Source organism: Mastacembelus armatus, chromosome 15 (assembly GCF_900324485.2).
Source record: "Mastacembelus armatus chromosome 15, fMasArm1.2, whole genome shotgun sequence".
In the NCBI taxonomy this organism is placed as follows: Eukaryota; Metazoa; Chordata; class Actinopteri; order Synbranchiformes; family Mastacembelidae; genus Mastacembelus; species Mastacembelus armatus.
The window spans coordinates 10368882-10378591 of record NC_046647.1 but is presented as its reverse complement, the minus strand read 5'-3'; the positions used below and the strand labels follow the sequence as shown (position 1 = coordinate 10378591).

The 9710-nt window shown below is 42.2% G+C and overlaps 1 protein-coding gene across 2 annotated transcripts; it reads right to left on the bottom strand.

Moving 5' to 3' along the window:
• Window positions 1-1133: 1133 nt before the first annotated feature.
• Window positions 1134-9403, bottom strand: zc3h6 (zinc finger CCCH-type containing 6). 2 transcript variants are annotated; one of them, XM_026310158.1, is made up of 12 exons: window positions 8966-9403; window positions 6346-6571; window positions 6106-6228; window positions 5753-6002; window positions 5460-5602; window positions 5011-5139; window positions 4782-4896; window positions 4417-4526; window positions 4086-4318; window positions 3588-4003; window positions 3316-3504; window positions 1134-3132 (listed from the first exon to the last, which is right to left on the bottom strand). In XM_026310158.1, exons 1-12 carry the CDS (start codon window positions 9049-9051, stop codon window positions 1649-1651), a joined length of 3504 nt encoding a protein of 1167 aa, XP_026165943.1. In that variant the 5' UTR covers window positions 9052-9403; the 3' UTR covers window positions 1134-1648. The 2 variants fall into 2 exon arrangements, with proteins under 2 accessions (XP_026165943.1, XP_026165944.1); XM_026310159.1 differs by having other exon boundaries at window positions 9166-9403.
• Between the last annotated feature and the right edge of the window lie 307 nt (window positions 9404-9710).

Here is a 9710-nt window from a genome sequence, read left to right as displayed (position 1 = left end):
TAGACCCTTTCTTCCAAACTGTAATACCTGAAGACACCACAGCAGTACAGAGGACATGAACCCTTTTTTTGGTGTTGGGATTTGCTAAAATAATAGACACACACATTAACCCACAAGAACCCAAGGCAACACAGCTGTCACAAACACCAAAGTTTTTTACAATTATGTCATTGGTACACAATTTCACACACTGTCACATGACTGTACCCGGATGTTTGGTAGATTTCCCTCGGGTACTTCATGAGGTAAAGTCAAGGAAAAAGCTGTTTAGGAAACTTTCCAGTACCTTTTTGTTACCATGGCCTCCTATGGGTTTACAATGAGACATTGTAACTTCAATTCTGAAGTAAAACTGATCTCTTTATTTCACATACAATAAATTCACTGAAATATGACAGGCATATGCATTGTTAAAATGTCATACAATATTATCACAACCATTACCACCATACTGACAGGGAAAAAATAAAGTACTATTCGTTATAACACTCAAAAAACACACTGTACATGTGATACAAAATAAGCATTTACAATGTGAATTATGAAAACAATAAAAAATAGCTTAATTTCAGTCCAACAAGATTAGCTTACCTTAAAGACATTTACCATAATATACCTGCAAGGTTACCAAGACAGTATTTCCTTGTATAATACACTAGAATACTTTCTTGTTTTCATACTCTGATGTCATGTTTTCAAAACAAGTGAAGGATGCTCCAAGAGCTACTTACAAGCTTGTCAGCAGTGACTCTTATGAGGATTTACAGTTGATATTCATTTACACAATATGCTGTCGTTACTGTTAGGTTAGCAAGTTAGAAAAGTTACAGTTACAACCTCAAAGCATTTAGGACACTTGAAATGAAGTTCAGCAATGTACAAAACTTGAACGGCTGCAATGTTGCAAAATGACATTTCTTCTCAGCTAAGAAGGGAACCGTCCCATATTAAACAAATCATGTAAGCTAGTTTAATAGTATTTAATTTAAAAAACCGCAAAAGGGAACAGCAATCAGTTATTGCTGCATGTAGTTCAGGCAACTGATGCACACCTGCATCTCAACATCAGCACATGTGTCTTTTCTGGCAAAGTTACAGTAAAAAGTACCTGCAGGGGTCCTGTTTTGATCATGTTTGACTAATCACAAGTGATAAGTGTGTGGTAAAAAATGTAAATGGTCAAGAAAACATCAATCGACTTAAAATCCCTTAACCTTAAAACAAATGTGAGCATAAATATAAAAAGTATATTTGAATTCATATGTAAATACACACATTCTCCAGAGAATACTTTTGTTTGATTGACTGCATTTGGACTGAATGAATGGTCTATTCTACAGGGTAGAGTTTAGTAATAACATATTGGTCAGTTCTTTGTGAATTTTTAGAACATATATATATATATATATAAATTTCCAAGACCTTGACATACACACTTTTCAAAACACATGTCCACATTAATATGATTATGTTTACAGTACCCATTCTGTGTATGTCCAGCACATATCCAGCATCATCTCCATACTGACAGATCTGTGGTTCACTAGTATTAATATGTGACTCTATACAAGGTCATTTATATACAGAAATAAATAGATTCATGTAAAGCTAAATAAAGATGAATAGATGTATTTTCAAACTGGAGTGTTTACTGACAGAAAGGGGAAGCAGTGGGATCAAAGGTCTTGAACACATCTTTAAGCGTCCTGTCATCTGCCTCCTCCTCTAGATCATCCTGTTTTGGTTCCTCCTCCACGGCCTCATCTGGCTCCTTCTTATCCTCTGCCTCTTCTTGTGTTCCTGTAGAGCTCGGTCCTCCTAGTTTGGCCTGTCTGGGGTCAGTGTACTGGGGTCGGATAAGCCCAGCCAGTGCCTGGATGGGGAGATTATGAACTGCTGGGGGCTTGACAGGTGAGGAAGGAGGCACTGTGGGAGAACTGGAAGGTGAAATGTGATCTGACGCAACATCTACACTTTTGGTCTCCTCAAAAGAGCCACTTCGTTGGGTTGGCGAGAGTGATAGTGGAGCAGTATTGTCTTTCTTTGCAGGGTGTTTCAGAATCCCAGTCTTTTTAGGAGCCTCTACCTGCTCCTTCTGTGCCTGCTCTGTTTGAGTACGAGGATCATACAGACTGATGCCGCCAAGAATTGTCGTAGGGCTCTCTAGTCCTACTCCAGAGGATGCCAAGCGGGGGGCATAAGGTGGCAGCCGCTCAGGCTCTGTCTTGGCTCGAACAGCATGAGGAGAGGAGCTGCCACTTGCTTTCTGTAACCTGGGATCAACAACTCCACTCCCAGAGGATGGCTCTTTCTGACCAAGCAGCTTGGAGTCCAGACTTCCTGTACGCTTGAGTCTGGGGTCCACAGTCTTTTGCTGGCGAGGATCTACAGGTCTCTCAGATCGAAACTCTAGAGATCCAGAAGGCAATCGACCTATACGTTCCTTCAAACGTGCAGCTGCCAGTCTGGGGTCTGACGGTGGAGGGCTTGAAACTGGGGGATGATCGGGCAGGCTTGCTCGGTTCATCTGAGCATCGGCAATCAGAGGTGGAAGGGGGAGGTTGATGGAGTGTTCCTGTTTGGGTACCAGAGAAGGGATGAGGTCTTCAGGGGCCCATACCACTGTTTGAGCAAAGGCAGGTCGCTGGAGCAGAATGTCCACTCGAATGTGGCTGAACTGCTTTAACTGGCAACGAGGGTCTCGCAGCACCACACTGGGGCTGGCATCTAGGGGGATGAGAACAGCTCTGTCCCTGAGCTCCCGCTCTCCTTCATCATCTTCCTCTCCTGCAGGAGGCTTCGCGGGAACAGGGTGGCTGTGCTGGCGAGAGGAACTTGTCTCCATTGGTCTCATCTTCCTGGGGTCTCTGGAGAGGCGTGGATCTGCAGCTCCATCCGACTCCTTTTTCACATCAGGGGGTCGCTGGCGAGGGTCCATCTTCATGCGTGGGTCACTCGGTGGGGGCCTTTCTTTCACAAGCCGTGGGTCACCCAGTGGTGGAGTCACCGGAGCAGCCTGGGGCGGGTTGGACTGAGACTGCTTCATCTCACTCTGCTTCTTCAGAGATTTTAGGATGGAGGCAACGCAGCTCCCATCCTCCTCATCACTCGAGTACCAGTTTGTAGTCTCATCTGGAAAAAAAGATGAATTCATATTTAAATGCTTGTTCTCTCAGAACACTTTTGTAAATTACTAACACCTTTTAAAAAGAAGGTTTACTGAGATATTTGGATACTTTTCCAGGGTGGTCAGTCCATTTCCGGGGGTGTTTTGTCTTAATTCTGCAAACCTGCCTCTAGCACTTGGGCAAGTACCTCTGTTTCCACTGTTGTCATCCTGGCCCTCTGCTGTCTGTGGCTCACTCCCCTGTGGATGTGTCTCTTGCTGCTGCTGCTGTGTCAGGTGTAAAAAAATGGCTTTCTGTACCGCTGGTGGTAAGGACTGCAACTGTGATTCTGCACCCATCTGCTGCTGGAGGTTCTGTATAAATGCCAGACCAGGATCTACAACATTAAATAAAGCAAAAGAACATTTGGCAATTTCTACGACAGGTAACGTACCTACGGGGTATTAATATGAGTCTCACCTCCTTGTTGACCCATGGTCTGGTTTCGGAGCAAGCTGCCAAAGAACTCTACTGGGTTCTGACTCGGTGACGGGAACGGGAAGAGATTTTGCATCATCTGTATATCTGGCATAGGAGGGAATGGAGGCCTCTGCATATTCATTGGAGGGTTCATACTGGGTTGGTTTCCATGGAAGGGGGGTGGTGGGCCAGAGGGGATAGGTGGCTGCATTGGAAATCCATGTGACTGGATCTGTCCTGGGGGGCTCTGTGGCATGGGTGGGCCAATGGGGTGACCCATGGGACCAGGTGATCCAGAGGGAGGCACAGAAGGGACAGAGGAGCCTGAAGGCACCACACCTCCACTCTGTGTGTCCTCTGAACCTCCACTGAATGGATTTGCACCTTCACCTTGATTCTGTGAGAAGTTGGATCCACTGAAAAACAAAGTGCACAGTTTGGTCCAGGATAACCTCCATGCATGCATCACAGTTTGATTTCACAGATTATTTTGGTTACCTCAGAGCGATTTTTTGTGCCAGGTCTACTGTAGGTTGAACCTTAATTTCAAAAAGGGAGGGGATTTTCTTCCCCACTTGGCTAGAAGTTCCATCATTAGGACTACTCTGACCCGGAGTCGGCAGCAACCCCACACCAGGAGGCGGCTTCGGGAGTGGGGCGATACCCTGCTTTCTCAGATCCTCTAGCTCCAACTCATCTTCACGAGCATTCTCCTCTTCAGTGTTAATTATCTGACAAATGAGTCAGAAAGCAGAATCAGACAACTGCTTACCATGAGAGGGATGAATATCTTGCCATATAAATCAAAATCACCTCATTTTTGCCTTACCTTATCAAGCAATTCTTTGGTCACATCAGTCAAAGGCTCATGGGAAAATTTGCAGTTGTCTCCTTGATAACATTTGGCTCCAGTGTGAAAGAACTTGCAGGGATATTCATGTGCAATCACAGGTTAAGGAAGAGGAGTTTTTAAAATCAGGGGTCACCAACCCTGGTCCTCGAGGCCCACTGTCCTGCTTGTTTTCTAACTTTCCCTGCAATTCCAGTTTTCGACTGGCTGAGTACATGTGATCCAGGTAATGAGCAGTGGGTAGGGCAGTGGGCCTGGAGGACCAGGGTTGGTGACCTCTGTTTTAAAGGGTAGAAGAGACTTCAGTTAATTATACAACACTCGTTTTCAATAGTGAAGGATATTGTGCATGTAAATGCAATTATCTCCTTTACTGCAATATCCTTGGAGGTAAAATTTACAAAGTTCCTTTTTCTTATCTGGTACAACAAGGTCATGTTCAAACTTGCACTGTTCCCCCTGTATGGAGAAAAAAATCATTTTATTTTTCAAATTGAGATCAGATTATTTTCAAATAATTGAGCAGAAATGGCTTACATTTAAAAAAAAAAAAAAACTTTAGTACGAGCACACCTTGATGCATCGACCTTCCAGGAAATACTTGCAGATGTATCTACCATTGTGTTCGACTGTGTGCTGACTGATAAACTCCTTGCTCATAATTGGCCGTTTTTTCTGAAAACCAGAAGAATTTTTTCCTTCCTGTGACACAAAATAAACAAAAAGATATGGTCTAGGTTTTGACTCTCACAACTTTCACTGTTCATTTTTAAACAAATATATCTCAAGTTAGGATGCAAACACTAAAATATTATACATGCTGTACCGTAGCTTAACTCCCCATTACTGATAAAATAATATAATTATTAGGAGGCAGTGAATTAGGTGGTAGAGTAAAGCGTCCCTTAATAGAGTCAACCGATGTCCGACTTATTAACCTTGAAAAACACAAAAAGTGTACTCCATTTACCGTAATTACCATAATATTAAAATATCTGGTTGAATTTTAGGGGCATATTTACCAGTGCAGTGTCTTCCATGCCCTGGTCTCCTCCTCGGCCTCGCCCACGTCCTCCCCATGGTTTTCCCTTCAGCTTTTTGTTCTTGTTGAGCATCCCACGCCCCCTTCCTGGTCCACTCCCTCTACCTCTTCCCCTCTGCCCAACTAAAAGTGACATTTTAAAAGAACTGATCAAACTCTCTACTCTCTTGATGCAAAACATTACATTTACTAATTGTGTTGACTCTTGGAACATTCAAAGTAAATGAAAAATTATCAGATTCTGTGATTAGAAAATGTGAATGATTTTCATACACTGCTGGTGTTTCATCCCCCTCATGCCTCCTCTCTTCATTTGCTCTTTAGCATGTCGTCCCTTTCCCTGACTTGGGGAGGATAAATCTTTTGACTGCTGATACTCAGACATTTCGTCTTCATAATCGTCCTCCTCTTCATTATAGTCATACTTGTCATCGCTGTAGTCACTGTATTTATCAAAATCGCTGCTCTTGCGCGGCGGGGACTTCTGTGAGTTGCCGTGACTTCCCTTTGAATCCCGTCCGTGCTGACAAATGAGCAGTCCAAGAAAAAAAAACACAAAACAAAGCATTACACACCAATGATTACATGATTGTTAAGTAACAGTGCGGCAACAGTGATTAACTCACCCGAGTGGACTGGTCATCAGACTCACGGCTAGATCCCTTGCTCTTCCTGTTTTTGGGCCTTTCTGGTCGGTCGTAGTCAGAGTCATAGCTGTCAGTGCTGGAGCTGCTAGACGGGGAGTGGTGCTGAGGAGAAAAAAGGAGAAACAACATCAAAGTCAGTTCTAATTTAGTCCAAGTAGTTTACATGCATGCCCTAACTGAAGTGGTAGTGTATTATATTATGGTGCAACAGCTTCTTACTTTCTGTCTGTCACGTCTCCTCCTTTTTGACCTCCTCTTCTCTCTGGTCTTCTTGTACCGTTTCCTGGAGTGTCTGTGAGTTTTTTCTTCTTTTTCTTTAGCCTTGTCTTTTTCTTTTTCCTTTTCCTTCTCTTTGTCTTCATTCACCTCGACAGTCTCTTTGTTTTCTTCTTCAATTCCAATCCCTTCATCATCTATTTCTCCATCTTCCAGCTCACCGTCCTCTCTAAAAAAAAAAAAAAACAAACAGTGCAGTGAGTATAGCTATAAGGGTTTAAATACTGCTCTGTGTCAGCCTCAGACATTTTCACCACCTTTTCACAACTAAAAAAAAATAACATTATAATAAAAGTGTGTCTTCAGCCTTCCCTTGGAAGAGGTATCAAATATTAAGACAGTGTACAGTGCTCCCTGATCCCTTACTGTATGGAAACATGTTAATTAAAGTCTAAGATTTTATTTCCTTTGAACCAGTTTGTTATGAAAACTTGACAGTTTGCAGTCAGAGATGGGCTATGTTTTATTTAGGTTCATAAAAATTGTATGACCAATGACCACTATTACTGAAATAAAAATCAACTATTCCTATTTTGATATAATTTCCAAATTTTAGCAAGCTGAAATGTCTGCGTCCTGACTCCTGTAGGATTGCTCCAAGGTAATACCAGTAACCATGACCGAAACTATCTAAAAGCCAGAAAATCTATACCAGTATTAGGACATTCTACTCTAAACTTTATTACTGTAATGATCAGGATGTCAGAACTGTCAGTTTTCTGCACCACCTGCAACCCCTGTGTGTCTGCATTGGATGTGTTTCTGAAAGACAACTGACCTGGTGAATACATCACATATTCTCAGTTGGCAGTTTATTAGGAATACCTAACTACACAGTCTAATGCTACATAATTATACAGAGTTGTTTCTGTTATATAACCTGCTGGCATTACAATAAATAGGTTGGGCAAAATAATAAAACCATCCATCAAGAGCACCACAAAATACCTTTTCAGCATGATCATGTCTTTTTTTCAGAAATGATCATGCAGGTAAATCAACACCTCTAAAACAGTTTAAATAAGAAGGGACCATTACTACCTTCATAAAGGAAGACTGTAGCATCAGACTGCGTTAGTTTTATGTGTCTACTAAATACACGCTATTTTGGTAATCTGTCACATTTCAGACATGGACTGTAAAGGTGAACTGGTTATAACACTAAATTACAGTTACAAACAAGCTTCTGAAACCTTTGGTTCGATTTGTACAGGACTCCTTTACTGGTTGTGATTCTAATATTTAAAAGTGACAGTAATACATACTACTTTATAGTAATATATGCATAACAGCAAGTACTTCATGTAAAAGTATATCCTAAAATGTTTAGTAAAAATACTGCTCATGAAAGTGGTATTTCAGTGTTGTTATTATATCCATAACATATTGTCAGCTGCTTTAAAACATAATGCAGGTAGAAACAAGAAACAAAAACACTATGAAACAGGTAAAAATGACCACCCACTGTTTCAGGTCTGTTTACACAAACACCGTCCTCCTCTTCCTACCACCAGATTAGACTTCAGCGTCATACTAGTTCCTTAAAGCAGCATGGACTTGATGAGCCAATATTAGATATTTGCAACTTAAATATTTTTAATATGGGGAAAATGACATAAAACTACCCTAAACTATTTTCACATTTATTACACCAATCTGAATAATGATAAGTCCAGGCAAACAGCAGACACTATCATCACTGCTGGAATACTTGTGATAAGGATGGTATACAAACATCCCAACATAACTATTTGATGATTACGGAAATATGTATTTTACAGCGGTAACATATAGTAACACAATAACACCAAATCTCCTTACTGACCACTGCAAGTGTCCCCAGTGCAATTCTGCATGATTTTTCCAAATCATTTTAAAAACTTAAAGCAGTGGTGTCAATATATAAGAGGTAACAGATACCCAGACTGAGGCATGTATGATAAGCCATTAAGATTTCCCTCCATCCCAACACTACGCCAGGTGGTTCATCTTCTTTGGTTAAATCTAATCACCTGGTGCTGGTGTTTGATCAGGGCAAATTCATTTCTCTCTTTGTTCACATGCTCTGACAATCCTGCTGGACAGACCCATCACAACGACACAGGCATGGCCTAAACCCAGCAGCAGCACATAACCTCAACCCTGCGTGAACCCAGCTCCTGCAGTACTGGTAGGTGTCCGGTAGGGGGAGTACAGTACGAGGATGGGCGTGGCATTTACATCTCAGTCATTTGCATAGTCTCCTGCAGATGGCAACAATGAAACCATGAATCCGCCCCAGTAACACAACAACACAAACGATGAGGTCTGCAATCTTGCATGGAAATGATCATAAATGAGTGTTATCGACACGGTGATGGGAAATCTAGGCTACGTGGACAACTCAAGTGCACCAAAGAGGCATGCAAAGATTTTTGAGAGGGGGGGTGGGGAAACCGTGGAAATGTCTCTATACCTTGCAATTCATTGTGAAAAAAATAAAACAGTAACACAAGCATGTAGACCCACAGCACTGAAACGCACAGATGAGCGTATTAAGAATTGCATAAGAATGTTACTCGACCTTTCATCCCCTGCAAGCTCAGAGTCTGTCATGTTTTTGTCAAGAACAGGGGCTGGGGGACTGGAAACAAGGCTCACAGAAGCCATTGGAAAGCGGATCTGCCTCCCTTCTCTCCGGTACAAGAGTGAATTAACTCAGTAACACAAGGAGACGTTGGGTTGTGAGAGATGCTGGAAGATTTCAGACTGGAAAAAACTCACGGTGTTACATGTCTCGACAGAGACAGTAAACAGACACCCTCCTCTTTCATATCAATGACGTTTTAACTCTGGGAGCACAGCTTGATACCCCGCTTTGCTAATGTCCCGTCGGTTGACAGCTGCCATGGTGCAACAGAGGAGACGGAGGGAGAAACAGACAGAAATGTAACCATGTTCGCTGATTTCTGCATCTTCATAGGCTTTCTCAACAGGGACCTCATCTCAAAATGGCTTCTGAGTTCTGCAGCACATTTCTCGCCCATGTAGTCTCCCAGCTATATATAGCCCCATGCGGATCTATCTAACCTGAATACAACAAACCCGCGTCAGGGATTGGTCAAACATCGCACGGGGGTGCAGCGAGCTGTGACTCTGATTGGCTAAAAGCAATGTCAATTATTTTTAAACTCTGCCACAGTGAAGCGGCTCATTGTTTCCTTTTCTGACTTACGCACTTATAGTTTGTGGTACTTTAAAGTCAAAATAGGCGCAGAAGTGCGTTTTTATCGCTTTATTAGTGGCTACGTATTTCTTTCCTTTTTTTT